At 39.1% G+C, this 21,321-nt stretch overlaps 2 protein-coding genes across 2 annotated transcripts; one reads left to right on the forward strand and one right to left on the reverse strand.

Annotated features, from left to right (window-relative positions):
• Positions 1-53: 53 nt before the first annotated feature.
• Positions 54-10,849, forward strand: Prp8 (pre-mRNA processing factor 8). The gene is made up of 11 exons (XM_043416264.1): positions 54-208; positions 1,209-1,447; positions 1,624-1,792; positions 2,187-2,567; positions 3,122-3,460; positions 3,659-3,764; positions 4,050-9,320; positions 9,577-9,780; positions 9,859-9,983; positions 10,160-10,314; positions 10,438-10,849. The coding sequence occupies exons 2-11, from the start codon at positions 1,228-1,230 to the stop codon at positions 10,590-10,592; spliced, it is 7,125 nt and encodes a 2,374-aa protein (XP_043272199.1). The 5' UTR covers positions 54-208; positions 1,209-1,227; the 3' UTR covers positions 10,593-10,849.
• Positions 10,850-11,321: 472 nt separating this feature from the next.
• Positions 11,322-18,837, reverse strand: LOC122409056 (splicing factor 1-like). Its single transcript, XM_043416278.1, has 9 exons — positions 18,366-18,837; positions 17,603-17,761; positions 16,798-16,873; positions 14,845-14,997; positions 14,450-14,556; positions 14,205-14,371; positions 13,942-14,100; positions 13,434-13,708; positions 11,322-13,029 (listed from the first exon to the last, which is right to left on the reverse strand). The coding sequence occupies exons 1-9, from the start codon at positions 18,559-18,561 to the stop codon at positions 12,456-12,458; spliced, it is 1,866 nt and encodes a 621-aa protein (XP_043272213.1). The 5' UTR covers positions 18,562-18,837; the 3' UTR covers positions 11,322-12,455.
• Between the last annotated feature and the right edge of the window lie 2,484 nt (positions 18,838-21,321).

Below are 21,321 nucleotides of genomic sequence, written 5' to 3' on the forward strand. Positions count from 1 at the left end.
TCGATTTACTTCTCAAGGAATCCATTCGGAAAAATAATCACCGAAGCACGCCGGTGATGAACACTCACTGATTTCGTGTAATTTCCAAAGAGAAAGTATTCTTTCAGTTTTATTATTGCCCTTCAATTCTCATAACGGATATTATCCTGCCAGGACAAACTTCCGATAATCATGCTCTAAACGACTCCATACTTTTGTTACATCGAAGGTGAGTGAACAAGTTGGTTACTTTGCGTGTGAGTGATACAATACGGTGTTTCAAGATTTTGAGTTCTGGAAAAAAGAAAACAACTGTATTTTAATTTTTCTACAGCGTCAAGTTTTTAGTCTATTGTTTTTACTTGACGCAGGCAGTTTGTCGTATTTGCTTTTGATTCAGTAATTTCTATATTGATATTTGCCAACATTGCCATGTCTACTTTACGACGCGGCTTTTCATCGACAGCTTCAGAAAAATCCCGCTACGTTCCTATGGTTTAAGGTTAGCATCGGGGTCCATGAATTTTATCATTGTCGTCATCGAACTTGCCTCGAAATTGCTCATTTATACCGAGTCTCTTGATTTCATGAAAATTTCAACTGAAGTTTTCATGACATATTTTCCCAAACTTCCCTTATTTTTGTTCATTATTATTAACCAATTGTAATCTCATTCAACTAATTACTACAAATAATTGTATACTTTTTATGTGAAAACAAAAAAGTCCAAAAACTATCATGTTTTTGTATTTAAAAATGCAACAGTTCTTGCACTCCCCGTTTTCATTAATACTGGATATCATGCCACCACTGCGTTTTTTAATATCAAATTAAAAGTATAATTAATATGCGATAAATAATTGTTCTAATATAGGCTCAAAACCCAATGAAAAATTATGAACTCAACCACATGGAAGTTTCTCCTTGTATTGTACAATGTTTTATTAATGATCCACAATAAGTATACAAAATTCAAAATTCAAAAATATTGAAACATGCCACATCATTATTTGCTAAAACCTTAAAGAGTCATTATTCTGAGATTGGATTTTTGTTTATCATTCTTTAAATCGTAGATTAGAATCAATCTCTTACAGTATCATTTATGTAGAAATTTTCTATTCTATGTGCTTGTATTCCAGATTCTAATGATTTACTCAGTTAAAAATCAGTACTTCCATACATTTTTTCATCCTATGGTTCACAATGATATGTTTTTCTATGTGAAGGTAAAAATCTCCAGCTAGGATGTCAATTCCGCCATACCTGCTGGGTCCGAACCCTTGGGCCACTATGATGGCCCAGCAACAGGCTCATGCACAATTGGCTGCTGCTCAGGCTCATGCTCAGGCAGCCGCACATGCTCAAGCTGCTCATCATGCTCACATGCATGCCATAGCGGGCCCGCCATTGCCACAAATGCCCAGACAACCTGAAGAGCTCACGGAGACGCAGCTACAAGAGAAAGGTCTAAATTCTGTCTAATTTTGCTTGGAAAACTATCTCAACATCTATAATTTCAGTTACTAAAAAAGTTTATAGTTTATTGACAGTAAAAAGATTATGACTTTAATTATAGAAACTAAAATACATTTTTCATGATTTTATTTATAATGTAATTTGGTCTTCTTATCTCAATTTCAGCTCAACAATGGCAGCAATTACAAAACAAGCGTTTCGCCGAAAAAAGGAAATTCGGTTTTGTGGATGCTCAGAAAGAGGATATGCCACCCGAGCATTTACGAAAAATTATACGCGATCATGGTGACATGAGCAGTCGAAAATATCGACACGACAAACGAGTTTATCTTGGGTGAGATGAGAAACAATAATAAAAAGTAGGAATATCTAGGTATTCTAATCATTTTTTATTTTATCCCAATTAAAGTTTTCGATAACTGTTTATTATGATGATAAGCGTAGGGGTCCTGAAATCAACTATCCATGTGAGTTGACGGCTGAGGTGCGGTCGTCGGCTTGTCATTGACAAGGCTAACGACGTACCTTGGTTGGATCAAACGCTCGGCTGAATTGTTACGAAAAATGATTAAATACAAATTGGGAACTTTCTCTTCAATTCCACAATACGAATATAATTTAATAAAAACGAAATCGTTGCAGTTTAATGACTAGGATAATAATTGTAATTTACTTTCATTCTTGGTTTTGCATACTATTTTTTGTAATTGTTCATTTTGTAATTGTAGAGCTTTGAAGTACATGCCGCACGCGGTAATGAAACTACTGGAGAACATGCCGATGCCTTGGGAACAAATACGCGATGTAAAAGTTCTTTATCACATAACCGGTGCGATCACCTTCGTCAATGAAATCCCATGGGTCATTGAGCCTGTGTACATTGCCCAATGGGGGACGATGTGGATAATGATGAGACGAGAAAAACGTGATCGTCGACATTTCAAACGAATGAGATTTCCACCTTTTGATGACGAGGAGCCCCCTCTCGATTATGCCGACAACGTCCTCGACGTTGAACCACTCGAAGCTATACAGATTGAACTCGATCCTGAAGAGGATGAATCTGTTGCCACGTGGTTCTACGAGCATAAACCTCTTGTCGGAACAAAGTTAGTAAAAAAATTACTAAATACGCGGATTCTTCCTTTTTAAAGATCGATTCAAATTATGTCAGATAATTCACTAGATTTTTCATCGAATCAATTTTAATCAGAGTTTTGTGATCCATAAGGCAACGTTAATTGATCATTTTATCCTATAGAACAACAAAATTTATTTTTTTCGTTCTACTAATTGTAGTAGGACATTTGAATTGTATTTGTAGTAGTAGTAGAACATTTGAGTATGTAAATTAATATGCATATGAAAAGTCCTTAGATTAATTTCCAGTTTTTAATATCAAATAATTGGATAAATTATTCCTAACTTCGTATTTCGAGATGTTCTGAAATCGTCAATTTCATGATGAGAAGCGTAGGGGTCCTGAAATCAACTGTACATGTGAGTTGACAGCCAGAGTGTGACCTCCGGCTTGTCCTGGACAAGGCTGTTGGCATGCTTTGGTTGGATCAAACGCTAATCTGACGCTATCCGAATGTTTCAAAAACTATAATCCATGAAAAAATGATATTGAGTTAATGATTGTTGAACGGGTGGATTTCAGGCACGTCAATGGATCAACGTATCGACGATGGAATTTGACGCTCCCGCAAATGGCAACACTGTATCGTCTCGCGAATCAACTACTTACCGATCTTGTCGATCAAAATTTCTTTTATCTTTTCGATCCAAAGTCATTTTTCACCGCAAAGGCATTGAACATGGCAATTCCAGGAGGTCCCAAATTTGAACCTCTCGTCAAAGATTCCAACGCCGCTGATGAAGACTGGAACGAGTTTAATGACATCAATAAAATCATTATCCGACAACCCATAAGAACCGAATACAGAATTGCTTTTCCGTATCTTTACAACAACATGCCACATTTTGTTCATCTTTCGTGGTGAGTTTAAGAAATCCTTGAAAATCAAAGGTTCTTTCGACCGAACCTGAATTCGTTCTTTTGTCCACACGTAATTCTCATCTAAATCACTTCCCATTTTCTTCAAGACTTTGAGATTATTTTGATAAGTGAAAATAATTGTTAGTTACGTTTGCCGAAGACTTACATCTTGATGAGTAATCGTAACCGTCTTTTCAGGTACCACGCTCCAAACGTCGTCTACATAAAAACTGAGGATCCTGATTTACCGGCGTTTTACTTCGATCCTCTAATTAATCCAATATCTCACAGAAATTCCCTCAAGGTGAATATATCTTCTAAGAACACGAATCACTGCTCCAGAAAAGAATGGAGTAATGATCGGTTAATGGTCATGCTCAGTCAAAAAGCCAAAAGTATTATCCAATATTTTCTCGAGTCGAAACTTGCTGTGGATTCGATTCGTTATAATTGTGTCGTACTCCGTTGGATATTCGCAGCGAATATTCCGAAATTTTGTTGTTTAACTTGACTGACGAAGCACGGCCACTTAACTGAAGTATTGATATACAATAAGAAGGTGATATTAAAAGAAAACAATTTTGCTTAGACGATGGAACCTCAAATAGAGGAAGATGAGGATTTTGTATTGCCCGAGGAAGTGCAACCTTTTCTTCAAGAAACTCCTCTGTACACGGACAACACAGCGAACGGAATATCGTTGCTATGGGCGCCGCGTCCTTACAATACACGTTCAGGACGAACAAGAAGAGCGATTGATATTCCATTGGTAAAGTCGTGGTATCGCGAGCACTGTCCACCGGGTCAACCAGTTAAAGTTCGCGTCAGTTATCAAAAGCTCTTAAAGTATTACGTGTTGAATGCTCTTAAGCACCGAAAACCGAAGCCTCAGAAGAAGCGTTATCTCTTCCGTTCGTTCAAATCAACGAAATTCTTTCAAACGACAACGATCGATTGGGTGGAGGCAGGTTTGCAAGTTTGTCGTCAAGGTTACAACATGTTGAATCTCCTGATTCATCGTAAGAATTTGAATTATCTTCATTTGGATTACAACTTTAATTTGAAACCAGTGAAAACTTTGACGACGAAAGAGCGCAAAAAGTCACGATTCGGTAACGCTTTTCATCTGTGTCGTGAGATCTTACGATTAACTAAATTGATAATAGATTCGCATGTGCAGTATCGCTTGAACAACGTGGACGCTTTTCAATTGGCTGATGGGCTTCAGTACATATTTGCTCATGTGGGTCAGCTCACGGGCATGTATCGTTACAAGTACAAACTTATGAGACAAATAAGAATGTGCAAAGACTTGAAACACTTGATTTATTATCGCTTCAACACGGGACACGTTGGAAAAGGTCCTGGTTGTGGTTTCTGGGCTCCGGGTTGGCGAGTGTGGCTTTTCTTCATGCGCGGAATAACTCCGCTGCTTGAGAGGTGGCTCGGTAATTTATTGTCGAGACAGTTCGAAGGTCGTCACTCGAAAGGTGTCGCTAAAACTGTGACGAAACAGCGTGTAGAATCGCACTTTGATCTCGAGCTAAGAGCTTCGGTGATGCACGATATAGTTGACATGATGCCTGAGGGTATCAAGCAAAACAAGGCGCGCACGATATTGCAGCATTTGAGCGAAGCTTGGCGTTGCTGGAAAGCGAATATTCCATGGAAAGTTCCGGGACTCCCAATACCAATTGAAAACATGATTTTGCGTTACGTCAAAATGAAATCGGATTGGTGGACGAACACGGCTCATTATAATCGCGAGAGAATACGTCGTGGAGCAACGGTCGACAAAACAGTATGCAAGAAGAACCTTGGCCGTTTGACGAGATTGTACCTGAAAGCCGAGCAAGAACGACAACACAATTACCTCAAAGACGGACCTTACATTTCGCCCGAGGAGGCTGTAGCTATTTACACGACGACTGTACATTGGCTCGAATCACGTAGATTCGCTCCGATCCCATTCCCACCTCTCTCGTACAAACACGATACAAAATTGCTGATTCTCGCCCTTGAGAGACTCAAGGAAGCTTACAGCGTGAAATCTCGTTTGAACCAGAGTCAGCGAGAGGAATTGGGCTTGATAGAACAGGCCTATGACAATCCTCACGAAGCACTTTCTCGCATAAAACGTCATTTGCTGACACAGCGAGCTTTCAAAGAAGTTGGAATTGAATTTATGGACCTGTACAGTCATCTCATCCCGGTATACGACGTGGAACCCCTCGAAAAAATCACCGACGCTTATCTCGATCAATATCTTTGGTACGAGGCTGACAAACGAAGACTTTTCCCAGCGTGGGTCAAACCTTCCGACACCGAACCGCCTCCTCTTCTCGTATATAAATGGTGCCAGGGTGTCAACAATCTTCAGGACGTTTGGGACGTTAGCGAAGGCGAATGTGACGTACTGCTCGAATCGAAATTCGAAAAACTCTACGAAAAAATTGATCTGACCATTCTCAATCGCCTGTTGCGATTGATCGTCGATCATAACATCGCTGATTACATGACAGCGAAGAACAACGTAGTTATTAATTACAAAGATATGAATCACACCAACAGCTACGGTATCATTCGTGGACTTCAGTTCGCTTCTTTCATCGCACAATATTACGGACTTGTGTTGGATCTTCTCGTCCTCGGCTTACAAAGAGCCAGTGAAATGGCAGGGCCTCCGCAAATGCCGAACGACTTTTTGACCTTCCAGGATGTCGCTTCCGAGACCGCTCATCCGATTCGTCTCTATTGTCGTTACGTCGACAGGATTCATCTGTTCTTGCGTTTTACCGCTGAAGAAGCTCGCGATTTGATACAGCGCTATCTCACCGAACATCCCGATCCGAACAACGAAAATATCGTCGGTTACAACAACAAGAAATGTTGGCCGCGCGACGCCCGTATGAGGCTCATGAAGCACGACGTGAATCTGGGTCGCGCCGTATTTTGGGATATTAAAAATCGTCTGCCACGATCGGCAACGACCATTCAATGGGAAAACAGTTTCGTCAGTGTTTACAGCAAAGACAATCCCAATTTGCTCTTCAACATGAGCGGCTTCGAGTGTCGCATTTTACCAAAATGCCGAACTACCCACGAGGAATTTACTCATCGCGACGGCGTTTGGAACTTACAAAACGAAGTTACCAAAGAAAGAACCGCTCAATGTTTCCTCCGCGTCGACGACGAGAGTCTCCAGAGATTCCACAATCGCGTACGACAGATTCTCATGGCCTCGGGCTCGACTACCTTCACTAAAATCGTCAACAAATGGAACACGGCTCTCATCGGCCTCATGACCTACTTCCGCGAGGCCGTTGTCAACACCCAAGAGCTTTTGGACCTTCTTGTCAAGTGCGAGAACAAAATCCAGACCCGTATCAAAATTGGCCTCAACTCGAAAATGCCTTCGAGATTTCCTCCCGTGGTGTTTTATACGCCCAAAGAATTGGGAGGCTTGGGAATGTTGTCCATGGGACACGTGCTCATTCCTCAGTCCGATTTACGCTGGTCGAAACAAACTGATGTCGGAATAACGCATTTCCGGTCAGGTATGAGCCACGACGAGGATCAGCTAATTCCCAATCTCTACCGTTACATTCAACCTTGGGAATCGGAATTCATCGATTCTCAGCGCGTCTGGGCGGAATACGCTCTCAAGAGGCAAGAAGCAAACGCCCAGAATCGACGATTGACACTCGAGGATCTCGAGGACAGTTGGGATCGTGGAATACCTCGGATAAACACACTCTTCCAAAAGGACCGTCACACCCTCGCTTACGACAAAGGTTGGCGCATCAGAACCGAATTCAAGCAGTATCAAGTACTCAAACAAAATCCATTCTGGTGGACCCACCAACGTCACGATGGCAAACTTTGGAATCTCAATAATTATCGTACCGACATGATTCAAGCACTCGGCGGTGTCGAGGGTATCCTCGAGCACACGCTCTTCAAAGGAACTTATTTCCCAACGTGGGAAGGTCTCTTCTGGGAAAAAGCTTCAGGTTTCGAGGAATCGATGAAGTACAAAAAACTTACAAACGCCCAAAGATCGGGTTTGAATCAAATTCCAAATCGTCGTTTTACACTGTGGTGGTCACCGACGATAAATCGTGCCAATGTTTACGTCGGTTTCCAAGTCCAGCTTGATTTAACCGGAATTTTCATGCACGGCAAGATTCCTACTTTGAAGATTTCCCTCATTCAAATATTCCGAGCTCACTTGTGGCAAAAAGTACACGAATCGATAGTGATGGATCTCTGCCAAGTTTTCGATCAAGAACTCGATGCTCTGGAGATCGAGACGGTGCAGAAAGAAACTATTCATCCAAGAAAATCTTACAAAATGAATTCTTCGTGCGCCGATATTTTGTTGTTCTCTGCGTACAAGTGGAACGTTTCGAGGCCGTCGTTGCTCGCCGATTCCAAAGACCTCATGGACAATACGACAACACAAAAATACTGGATCGATGTACAGTTGAGATGGGGCGATTATGATTCCCACGATATCGAGCGTTACGCGAGAGCCAAATTTTTGGATTATACGACCGATAACATGTCGATTTATCCATCACCAACCGGCCTCCTGATCGCCATCGATCTTGCTTACAATCTCCACAGCGCCTACGGCAACTGGTTCCCCGGTTGCAAGCCTCTCATTCAGCAAGCGATGGCTAAAATCATGAAGGCCAATCCGGCTCTTTACGTATTGCGAGAACGCATAAGAAAAGCTTTGCAATTATATTCATCCGAACCAACGGAGCCTTATCTGTCGTCACAAAACTACGGAGAATTGTTCTCCAATCAGATCATTTGGTTCGTGGACGATACGAACGTTTATCGTGTCACGATACACAAGACTTTCGAGGGTAATTTAACAACGAAACCGATAAACGGAGCTATTTTCATCTTCAATCCGCGCACAGGACAACTCTTCCTTAAAATTATTCATACTTCGGTCTGGGCCGGACAAAAGCGTTTGGGACAATTGGCCAAATGGAAAACCGCCGAGGAAGTCGCAGCTTTGATCAGATCGTTACCGGTCGAGGAACAACCCAAACAAATCATTGTCACGAGGAAAGGAATGTTGGATCCCCTCGAAGTGCATCTTCTCGATTTCCCCAACATCGTTATCAAAGGGTCAGAGTTGCAATTGCCTTTCCAGGCTTGTCTCAAAGTCGAGAAATTCGGTGACTTGATTCTAAAAGCAACGGAGCCCCAAATGGTTCTTTTCAATCTCTACGACGATTGGCTCAAAACCATTTCTTCTTACACCGCTTTCTCGCGTTTGATTTTGATACTGAGAGCACTTCACGTCAACACCGAACGAACTAAAGTCGTTTTGAAACCGGACAGAACAACCATCACCGAGCCACATCATATTTGGCCAACTTTGACCGATGACGAATGGATCAAAGTTGAAGTACAACTCAAAGATTTGATCCTCGCTGACTACGGAAAGAAAAACAATGTCAACGTCGCTTCGCTCACTCAATCCGAAATTCGTGATATTATTTTGGGCATGGAGATCAGCGCTCCTTCTGCTCAGCGTCAACAGATTGCTGAAATCGAAAAACAAACCAAGGAACAATCACAACTCACCGCTACCACCACCAGAACCGTTAACAAACACGGTGACGAAATAATCACCGCTACAACCTCGAATTACGAGACTCAAACTTTCAGCTCGAAAACCGAATGGCGAGTTCGGGCTATTTCGGCTACTAATCTTCATCTTCGTACTAATCACATTTACGTGTCGTCCGACGATATCAAAGAAACTGGATACACGTACATTTTGCCGAAAAATATACTCAAAAAATTTGTCACCATTTCGGATCTTCGAGCTCAGGTGAGACTATTATTCGATCGTAATTCTTCATTTCCATGGAATCGTGCATTTTTCGATTTTTTTCATTCAAATATTTTTGAATCATTCCTTCATCGTTTAATCACATGATCCAGTAGATTAAGGAATGATTATTCAATAAGAATTTTAACTAACAATAATTTTACGTACAATTAAACATTTTAATGTTTGTATTTGAATTGAAACTTTCAATTGTAGCCCAAAATACTATTCTGAGTGAAAAAATGTTTTTACGTAGATCGCTGGATATCTTTACGGCATCAGTCCACCGGATAATCCTCAAGTGAAAGAAATTCGGTGTATCGTAATGGCGCCGCAATGGGGAACGCATCAAACTGTTCATCTTCCTGCATCCTTGCCGAATCATCAATACCTTAAAGAAATGGAACCACTGGGTTGGATTCACACTCAACCAAATGAGTTGCCGCAGTTATCACCTCAGGTATTAAGAAGTTTTTATTTTCAATAACTTTTCCGATGTTGTTAAGCTCGTAACTACATTTATTCTATTTTTATGCAGGACATTTCGACTCACGCAAGAGTCATGGCAGAAAATCCGGTCTGGGACGGCGAAAAAACCATTGTCATAACTTGCAGTTTTACTCCGGGTTCATGCTCATTGACAGCTTACAAACTCACGCCAAGGTCAGTGAAACGATTTTTTTCTTTTGGTAGATACAATGCTTGTCCATGCAGAAAAGTTGCCTGAATCAACGAAAAAGTCATTCCGATGTTCTCAAGAATCACTCAAAGAAAGCAATTTGTACCGAAATTTTTCTTCTGATATTCTTCTATTTTTAACGATTCACTTTCTTTTACAGTGGTTTCGAGTGGGGAAAACAAAATACCGATAAAGGCAACAATCCAAAGGGATATTTGCCGAGTCATTACGAAAAAGTTCAAATGCTCTTGTCGGATCGATTCCTTGGCTTCTTCATGGTACCGAGTCAAGGATCATGGAATTACAACTTCATGGGTTAGTAAACGGAGACTTTATTTTTTTAACGTCTTAAATTTTAAGAGATTTACGAGTTTTTATTTTTCTAAATGCTCTATAATTGTAATTCATGATCAAAAATAACAAGCGAATGATTTTCAGGTGTGAGACATGATCCAACGATGAAATACGAGTTGCAACTGGCGAATCCAAAGGAATTTTATCACGAAGTACATCGACCTGCTCATTTCTTAAATTTCTCAAGTCTCGAGGACGCCGACGGCGTTGGGGCTGATCGAGAAGACATGTATGCTTAGAAAGCATATTGAAATAGGAATTGTACAAACCTCGAAACAATAACTGGAAAAAACAAGTGCTAGGTTTTAGGATTTTTTAAGCCTAGATAATTACGAATGAAACATAAGTTAAGGGATGTATAAATGGTTTTTCGAATTAATTGTCCGGAAAAGTGAGTATGTTGTAATACATAAACGTTCATCATGAATTTACATGTGTTGATTGTTGATCAGCGGATCAAACGAGAAATACAAAATAATAAATATACAGAAAATTACGTTTTTCATGGCTTTTGCAGTTATTTTGATAAATTGACAAAACGTAGGAATTTAGAAAGGTGAATTGCTTAGAATTTTGAAAAGTTGACAAGTTCGATTATCAGTCAATTCCTAATCCCCGCGTCATGTTCCTCACGCATAAAAAAAAAATCCTAATTTCCAATTATTCATATGTCAATATGAGACTGGACAACCATTCAAAAAGATATTCACACGAAAAATTTCTCAAAATTTTAGGAAATGAATGAACATATTGTAGTCAACATTTTCATTTGACTTTCTTTTCTCATTCAAAATATCGTCGATTTCTACAAAACATATGGAATGTTCCACGATTTTTAATTCCGGTATTTTATTGGACGTGAAAAAAAATATGTCCATTTTTTAAAATATAATAAATACGAACACGCTATAAAGAAAACGCAAGAAATTTTTTTTCAATTCATTTATTGTGTAATGATACACATTGCATAAGGTAGCCGTGTCTTCCAACATTTATTTCAATTGAAAGTATAACTGAATAATATTGTACTTGAATAAAGTCTAAAGATACTTCACACAACATAATTCGAAATAAGGGGTGCTTGTTTTCCCATCTCGCATTAAGATTTCATCATGACAGCGTCACTGGAGAGCAAACTCCAATTATTCCATTTATTTTTATTTTATCTACAGAATTAACAAATTCGTACCGAAGAGACTAAAATTGGGTATTGCCATTTTTTTAGACGCTCTTGAATTTCTACTCGAATTTCATCAGCGTGCTTGTTCGGAGTACAAATCGACTAATAAACGGTGCATGTATTGTAAATTCAAACATCATCAACCCCAAGGAAATACGAACACAAGGATTACGTTGGAAAATATTTCCTTCGCAAATAATCGATCGGAACATTGATTTTCTATATTTTATCTACTTCTCAGGCATATCGTATTTGAAAAAAATCAAGTTAGAGAAACGTGATGTGCAGACATTACGCATAACTTGCCGGCTACAGTATGAAGAATCTTGTAAAGTTCGCCGAGGCGTGTACAAAAGTGAGCGAGAAAAAGAAAAATTACACCATATCGGAATCTTTGATGAAGAATCGTGAAATTTTCCATTGGAAAGTGTTCGGAGGCGTTGATGTGCGTTTTCTGGTAATTCTTCAATTTCCTATTTCGTCCTCAGAGGCTCAAAAGTTTCAGATTTTCTGTCACAATGCAACTTAATGAAATTCCTTTCAGCATTTGATCGTCTTAAGAGTTCTCGGACTACGACATACGGTCGCTTATAAGACTCATGAAGAAAGTTCACAGATAAAGACGGCCGTTTTGAAGGCCGTTTAATGATTGATCGTGTTCTGCCTCTGATTACTTGAATATTTGAATACTTCTGATTGGGTTTTCGGACGTTTAGTGTGTTCGGTGAGTGTTCAACGGTGACTGTATGAATATTAAACTATGGAGACGATGAACTTCGATCGTGATCTATCGGATTATTGCTTCGCTTGCTCGACGTGCCTCTTGTAATATCTCGTTTCATATTTTTACGTTTGGTCTTGTCAAGAAAGTAACACTTGCAAGGGGCGTTTTGTGTTATCTCGTGTGGTGGTAATTGTTGCATTAACTCGTTGGCGGAGGCGGGGGTGGAGGTTGAGCCAGAAGAGTAGGCAGACTGTTGAGATCAATGCCAGGCGGTGCAGGAGCTTGTTGCTGAGGAGGAGGAGGAACCGGTGCTGCTGGCCAACCTCCCATATGTTGAGGCTGCCATCCGGGGTAGCCCGGGGGCGGCGCAGTACCCGGAGGCGGTGGTCTCATCGGTGTTTGCTGGCCCTGTTGCCAAGGAGGAATTCCCATACCCGGAGGTGGTATTTGAGTCGGTGGCATTTGTCCAGGCGGTGGGATTTGTCCGGGAGGAGGTGGCTGATTATTTCCAGTCATCCATGGCATCAGAGGTGGAATATTTGGCTGCGATGTTGAGCCCGGTGGTGGCGGTGGAGGCTGCATTACGCCCGGCGGTGGCGGCATGCTTACTGGCTGCTGTTGCCATTGCATATTCATTCCATTCATGTTATTTACTTCACCTTGATTCCACGGCGGCGGAGCCATCCCTGGCGGAGGCATCATTGGACCTCCTTGCATCATTTGAGGTGGCGGATGTGCCGGTGCTGCCATTAACGCTCGGGGAGTCTGTTGTCTATGAAAAAAATCCCCAGAAATATTACATTTTTTTTTGTATGATTTCACAAGTTTCAAATTCTCATAAGTGAATCGAGTATATTTGATTTGACGTTCGAACAATTACGTTCATACAAAATTTAATGGTTTAGCGAAACCATTTTCAACCTGAAACAAATTTTTAAATCATTTTGTCCCACTTCCGTAAAAAAAAAAAAAAAAAAAAAAAAAGGTGCGTCAATTGAACTTCCACTAGGAATTATCAACTTATTTTAAATTTCATATGTGACACAAGAACAAAAAATTTCATCGATATCTCACAGAATTCGGAATGATTAGTGGTGAGATACGGTGCGAATGAAAATACAAAATTGATATATTTTGAAATCGAAAACAGTTTCTACGAACATTTTTTCAACTTACCTATCGAATAAACCTGGATAATTCGTACTCGTGTTATGTCTCGATTGAGCATTTTTAGACCTGTCTGGAGGAGGTCCTTCGCCCAATTCAGCCATTAGCGACATGTATTCCTCGTCTATTTTTGCCTTGTCACCTCCTGGTCCAGTACCACTTCCTCCTGCAGCAGCAGGCCCGCCTTGGCCCGGTCGTTTTGACCTACAATCTCTTGCTATGTGTCCAGCTCCGCCACAACTCGAGCACACAATATTGTTCGTCACGTTTGGTTTGTCCGGACACTAGGAATTAAAATGATAATAATTACCAAATATGTCTTTTGTATTTTTCTTCTTTTGGATCAAAAACTTCATTCGATTTATTATTATAATCACAAATTCGATAAAAATTGAAACGTTTTTGAAAAAACAAAGATAGCAACGTGGTAAGTCTTTTTATGCATTTAAATGATAAAAAATTCAGCACCAGCAGTAATGATAGAAAGAGCCTGAACAACTTAGATTTTAATTCATACCAGCCAAGACTTGTGATCCGAAGCTCCACAATTCGTGCATCGCGGTCCGTCGTTTTCGCGTAACGTTCCATTCAACAGAGCTAATTCCCGCAGTTGATTACGTCTCAAATCATTTTGACCCTCCGGAACTTCGACGCCTTGACGAATTATTTCATGAATCTGAAAAAAATTCAAACGATATCAGTCCTCAGATTTTTTATGCAAGTCAAATAAAATCGATTCACTGCTTCAATAATATTCAATCTTTTACTATTCACACGTACCCTTTCGACAGCTTTTTTAACGGCTTCCAAATTATTGGCTGTAATATATGCATGTAGCGGTTCGTCCTCGCCAGGCAATGGTTGTCCATCTTTTCGACCGACTTTGCCTTCCTTGACCGAGCCTTTACCTCGGATTATGATTTTAGCTCCAGTCTCTTTTTCCATAGCTATACAAAAATGAACGACCGTTGAATTGAAGTGTTCTTCGACAATGGGGAAAATCTCGTGGGGCCAAATTCACTTACATTTTAACGTATTACCCCGCGGTCCTATGAGTAATCCGACGAAATTAATATCCGGATGCTCCTCTTGTGGAATCATAACTTTATCGTGCACGCGAATAATTGGTGGCCTGTGGATTTAAAAAAAAGTAAATTATTGCACAAACATGTAGCAACGTTTTTGAAAAATCATTCGGACATTAGACTGGGGTTTTCTTTGAAAATTTTATGCAGATTAAATGACTTTTCTTTCTGTCTACTTTCTTTTTAGTCAGAACGTGATTTATGTTTTCATAAATAAAAGTATTATTTGATAATTTTTTCATAAAATTTATAAAATGACAGAATTTTTCGTCCTCAAATCCCCATTTTTCTTTCCCCTTTAGCCATATTAAATTTTATAAATGAAGATAACTCACTTGTAATCCGGAGGTGGTTTGAATTCAGGATTTATTTTCATGATCTTCTGTATAAGATTATGCCGTTCTTCCTCGAGTTTACGTCTCGTGCGATATTCACGTGTGTTCAATCTTTTGCCATCGCTACTGTAAATCGGCTCGGGCGAGGGTGATCTGAACAAACAAAAATAAAAGGAATCTGACGAGAGCGTTGCTTGCACGAAGATGTTGGTAGTGTTATAGCGTACAAGCGACCTGATCCCTTAAGATAATTTTGTTTTTTTTTCCGTGCCTGTTTAAGTGGTGTATATATAAATATAACGATTGAACATTGAAAAAAAAATATTATCATGATAAAAAAAACTGCTAACCGTAACTCGAGAAGTGATCGGTTCGAAAGAATCTTTGAATCATTATAAATTCACAAAACATTCGTTTTTTTCTTCTGATATCAGAAGAAGAGGATAAATTAAGGAAGAGCAGAAACAAGTTATTCATTTAAAAAAAAAGTCGGGCTGCTGTGAAAGAATGCTGTATAGAACTGAACGTTCGTATAAGATAATCTATCGAGGTACATATGAGAGTTAAAATGAAGAAAAAAAAAAATCATTTGTAGACCGCACGATTTCGTGTAACAGCAGATACATTGGTACGATGTCAGCTGCTAAGATAAATCCTGTGATTATTAGGGAGTAATAGTTTTTATTTAATTAGTAATTATTCGACAAGTGCCTCGGTAAAAAGATTAATCTAATAATTTTTATTCGAAAACAGGATACGTATCAACAGGTTCCGAAGACTAAAAAAAAAAAATAGAATAAGAGTCATTAATCGTTTGCAAAAACCTATTGGAATAAACGAATTCATTAAGATAACAAAAAAACGGTAATGTATTAAATGTTATTTGATTCATTTGTTCGAGAGTTGTACCTGAAACGTAATTGAACGTGAATTTCCTTTCATTTTTTCAAGTCGTTATTATATTTCCTGCAATTCACTCGTTATAAATGGATTAGTCAGTGAATCACGTTTTTTGGTTGCTTCCGTGTTTGTGGATTGTCTTTTTTTTGTTTTTTAAATCAATCAACGTAACGATACGTTGCCCATGAGCGTTAACGATCGTTATCGCTGGTACGATAAATATTTTGATACGGATAAGTCGTGCAAATCACAGCAGCTCGGGACTCGTCAATTGTTTTTTATTTCTATGTTACACACACACGCACCCACACACTCGTCAACAATCACACTTTTTTCATTTGAGATGATTAATTTCACAGTTTTTTAAATGTGAAGAATTTCAGCGACATCTGAAGAAATTCTTCATCAGTCCAACGATTCTATCATCGATTTGCTAATAACGCATAACATTTTTTTTGCCTCATTTTATCTACCTCATCGTTAATATTATTTTCATGGAATAGCTCATATTGAGGGGATCGGCTATATCATTTTGATATTACATAGATAGTAGAAAAGTGCTGGGACGATTTTGAAGATCGATGATTCCTACAATCTCCAAATCGCTTAACATTAGGTGTGCGAGGAACAGTTTTTTTATGTGTTAAAGTTCATTTCTCTGCGATATCAAGTAACCTGGACATTTGGACTGCTTCAAAGAGAAAAATAAAAATGTATAAATTCGAAAAAAGTTAACGAATGAAAAGTTGAGAAAGAAAAGAGATTGATTAGGGCAAACCAATATCATGAAATATTCATCTTCCGCGATGTGTGCGAGGCTCGATTTTTGTTGCGGTATTATTATCGATTTTGGAACACAGTGGATTCCCCACCGTAATCGGGCGTCATTTATTGCGGCCCCTTTTTGAGGTAGCAATTATTTGAATTGGGCGTTTTTGATTTTAAATTTCCCAGATCAGCGACGTTGATCAGCTGGTATCGTTCCAACACGTAGATATATTTGTAGTTACGGATACGTTCATGTTTTGTGATACGTAATGTTTTCTCTCAAACCTTTCCTCAGGGTTAAGCGGAATCCCAAGATCTCCCGTGCGTAGTTTCCTGCTGATTTCCTCAATCTGCAGCTGAACTGTAAACCAACGGGTTAGAGGGGGCGGAAACCCCAACAGTTAGACATTTTCGATTTTTTTCACATCTTTACAGTGGATTTATACATTTGTCGTTATCTATGCAGTTTCCTTATTCTTATTAAAAACATGAGAAACGACAAAAGTTATAATTCTTTTCCAATTTTCCACTTCCAAATATTTCATTTTTTTTTTTTTTCATCAATTTGTATGAATGCACAAAATGTATACAGAATTAATTGGGACTGGTTGCCTTGGCAGACAACAAATTCTATTTCATTGATTCCCCTTATTTTCTCAAATATGAAAAACAGCTGCGTCTAATCAACCAGTTGTCAAATAATTCAGCATACTCACAAATCGAGAAAACAGCAGTTCTTACCTCACAGGATTGTCAAAATTTGAACATTTTTATTTTTTTGTCTGCATTCTCGTTTCTTTTGCTCTTTTTTTTTCTCGGGTTTATTTTATTTTTATTTTTACTACTTTTCATTTTCATACTTACTCTCTCATTTAGTCATCTACTCTATGTATTGGGTTTCAACGAATTCACACGCGGAAACAAAAACAGAAAAACTATTGAGACATTTTCCTGGCCACACATATCGACTTTGCTTAATATTCATGTTTCAATTTTTTCACACGAATGTTCAATGTTCCATACATATAATGATATTTTTATATACATTATCAATATTTTCTTGGTAAATAATCGAATGTTTTATACTTACAGAGATATGCCCTCTCCTGATCTGGCGTTAAGTTTGTCGGTAACACTGTAGGCATTCCTGGAATGAATGTCTTGTCATGCTCGTTTCCACCCCATCTTGTTTTCCTTCGCTTCCTTCGCTCTTCTTTTGATTCCTTATCCTGCTTACCATCTGAAAGACCTTTCAACCAAAAAAGTTGTCAATTTAATAGGATTAAAATAGAATTATCAATTAAGTCAAATTTTTTGGAGCGAACACATATGCCATTTGGAAAGGGACATTACTTAAGATGCATATCAATATTTTATGGCTTCACTGAATATAACAATAAAACTATATATACTGAGCATTTTTTGGATTTTGTCAGATAATGAAAATTTCCTAGCACTATATATCCTGCTGTATTTATGTTTTCAACACATCCTAAATTGAGAAACCCTTTAAAAAACCTCTAGGTTTTTGGGTGTTGGACATTAATGCACGGATTGTTATAATTATTAATCAAGAATATAATGAAAATATTAAACAGGGAAAATGATATCAAAGCTGATTAAGAAGAAGTTATAAAGGTAATGAATGAATAGGTAAAAATATTGTACATTCGAGTGAATACTATCACAACTAGACTTTGAACATGTGTTGCCTGAATTTATGACGCGTTACAAGAAAGCAAAAGCTGGTTAACGTTTGCTATATATTGATCGAAAATCAGATTTCAAAAACGCTTGTATGATGTAAAAAAAAATGGGTAAAAACGAATTATCGGAGAGTTGAAAAATCTCACCATCGGAATCGCGTTTCCGTCCAGGAGGTGTCGATGGTGATACGGCATTGAGAGGTGTACCATTCGCGATAGCAGCAGACACGGCAGCAGCTGCGGCTGCTGCAGCCGCCGCTGCAGCATTTGCGCTAACCGCGTTTTGTGCATTTTGCAAATAGCTCGGATTCAACAAAGATGTAAAATTTCTCGATTGATTCATCGTAATTAATTTATAACAGAACAAAATACGAAAGAAAGCCGCAAAAGTTTTTTCGTTTACACGGCCTTTAAAAAAATACTCGTCGATAGAACGGAGCAAAACGCCTTTTACGCAAGTTCCGTGCTAGCACAAATCACACATGTAAGGTGTAATACACACACATACACGCACCCAGAATGTGAACACGACTATCCTTGCACACACACCGACACAGCGTGAAAATGGCGACGTCTCCGATCGTCACACGACACAGAACGCCGCGCACAAGCCACAGGCACAGAGCAACGCACACCACAGCGTCGGTCGTGCGACTTCAACGTTGCCACGGGTATGGCGCATATTACCCTATTACCGCTATTACCCACCGTGCCCACCGTGCATATTCCCCATTGAAGTTTTGCATTGGCATCACTGGGCTTGAACACGAAGATTCATAGAGAGGCATGATACTGATATAGAAAATATGTTTCTGTTTTACCATTCGTTATAAGTATTAATGAATATGTAGTATACAGATAGAGCGTCGGGTTGTATTTTTTGGAGTCAGCAGCGCTGATCACTCGCTAATTCAAATATTGAAGTGCTGCATGAGCACTTCAATATGAATTAGTATGATTAAAGAAAATCACGTTGGATTTTTATTACGGGAATAATAAATATTCACATACATGTACATCAGTCATGCACTAACAGTTTGTATATACACATGTGACTTGATGAATCGAATATATTTATTTAACATTCACTTTTGTTTACCAAGAAACATTTTTGAATATATGTACATCCATATATATAACATTATATGTATATCTGTCGGAATTTTTGTCTAGTGAAGCACGAATTTTGCGTTTAACTATGATAACGCGTCTCTTTGTTCAACGAATGTGTACGCCGAGATTCAAAACGATAAAAGTTGTTATTAATCTCTCTCTGAACAACATATAAATATTAGATATATATATGTAATATATAAATATTAGAGAGCCACAAATAATGTATAATTTTAATGGATGATCATAATTTATTCAACGGTTCGGTACATACAATTTTGTGTATTGATAATTATGGCAATTAATCGGTGAATATTTACGAATGGATTTTGGATAATTCGTTCAGTTTGTTTTCGTTCTTCACGTGTTTACGTTTTCACGCGTTTATGCTTGGTCGTGTTTGGACTATTCGCTATAGCGTAATAGCAGAGCAGAGTGGGGATAGAGGCGTTCGGTCAGCCAGTGGGAGAGAGGGGAGACGGGCGGACACCGGGCGGAGCTCGAGACAGGGGAGAGGCGCAGGCGCAACATGATTCGCTTCACTCACGTCGCTCGGCCCGCTCGGCGCGCACAGGGAGGGGGGGGAGCTCCGTCCCCGAGCCCGAGGGCTGGACAGGAGACAGGAGAGAGGCACAACACGTTTCGCTTTTCGCTTTACTCACCGCCCGGCGGGCGTAGGGTGAGGACTGGCGCGGAACGTGAGCGTGCCGTTATCGCTACGCGTTGTACATTCCAGTGCATTGAGAAAACGGGGCACGAAATACGACACGTGGAATCCTACTTTATCCTGAATGACTAAAATAATCTTTTTTTACGATTTAATTTTTTTCAATCAATCGATAAACAAATAAAATAGAAACCAATAAAAATTGGTAGCGGTCATAATTTTATCAATTATTATAACTTTAACAGTTATTTCATAATTTTAACAGTAAATTCAATCTCGCTGAAGCAACTGATCGGTCATCTAAATTACAAAATAAAAGAACTTAAGATCGTGTGAATCGATAAAAGACACGAAAACACAACGTAACGAATATTAAAGTTGAAATTTAATAAAAAATAATGATTCGCTCCTTGTCAATATATATTTTTTTTCTTTAATTTCTGAGATTCCTTTTTTTGACGCAACTATATAGATAAGCCGATAGGGAAGTCCTCGCACTCGATGTTATTATTATTACAAAATTTGCACATGAATGAGTATTTATAAAATTTTGGTAATTCGTGAATAATAGTATCGAGGCAAGGGCCAGTAACAGAAACAGTTTAGTGACGCCTGTAATATAGCTTCGAGAGTCTTGTGTATGCTCGCACGCGCGCGTGTCCGCAAGCGAGCTAAGATGCAAGCATACCCCGAGCAACGCAACGCAAAGCAAAGCACCTAACGCACGGTCCTAAAGCCATGGGGTTGTCGGCAAGCGAAGACGGACAGTCAGTAAATCTACTCCATAGCGGATAGTTTGACACAGTTCCGAGCTCGATACAGTTTCTGTATCACTTTGAAGTCGCGCAGGCAAGATTCCATGCAGATAAGTCGGAGTTGCAAACGCTGCACGCTAAGCAATGCACGCAACGCGTATAACCGCAGCTATGTACAGCATTACGAATAGTTTTTACTAGTAAAATGCTAACAATAGGACGCGAGCAACCGACCACGCGTGCACGCACGCGGGCACACTCGATTCTCTATGAAACGGTGGTACAGGTTTTGTCACTACAATTATTTCTGTTACTCGACATATTGGCTTATCCATTTGCGCAAAAACGGTTTTCTGGGGAAAAAACCTAGGAAAGAGTAGGTAAAGAAGAGCCCTCCCTGAAAATGAGGATTTTTTTTTCGTTTATGTTAATTTTCGTATTCAATCGGTCGTACAATTAAATAACGAATTTTTTCTCTCGCGTCGGTATAAAGTTAAATTTTTGGTGAATAAAAACCCAAGTTCGTTCTCGAAAAAAAGACCAGCGGAAATATAACTTTGTGATAATG

The sequence above is a fragment of the Venturia canescens genome, chromosome 4, assembly GCF_019457755.1.
Source record: "Venturia canescens isolate UGA chromosome 4, ASM1945775v1, whole genome shotgun sequence".
NCBI lineage: Eukaryota > Metazoa > Arthropoda > Insecta > Hymenoptera > Ichneumonidae > Venturia > Venturia canescens.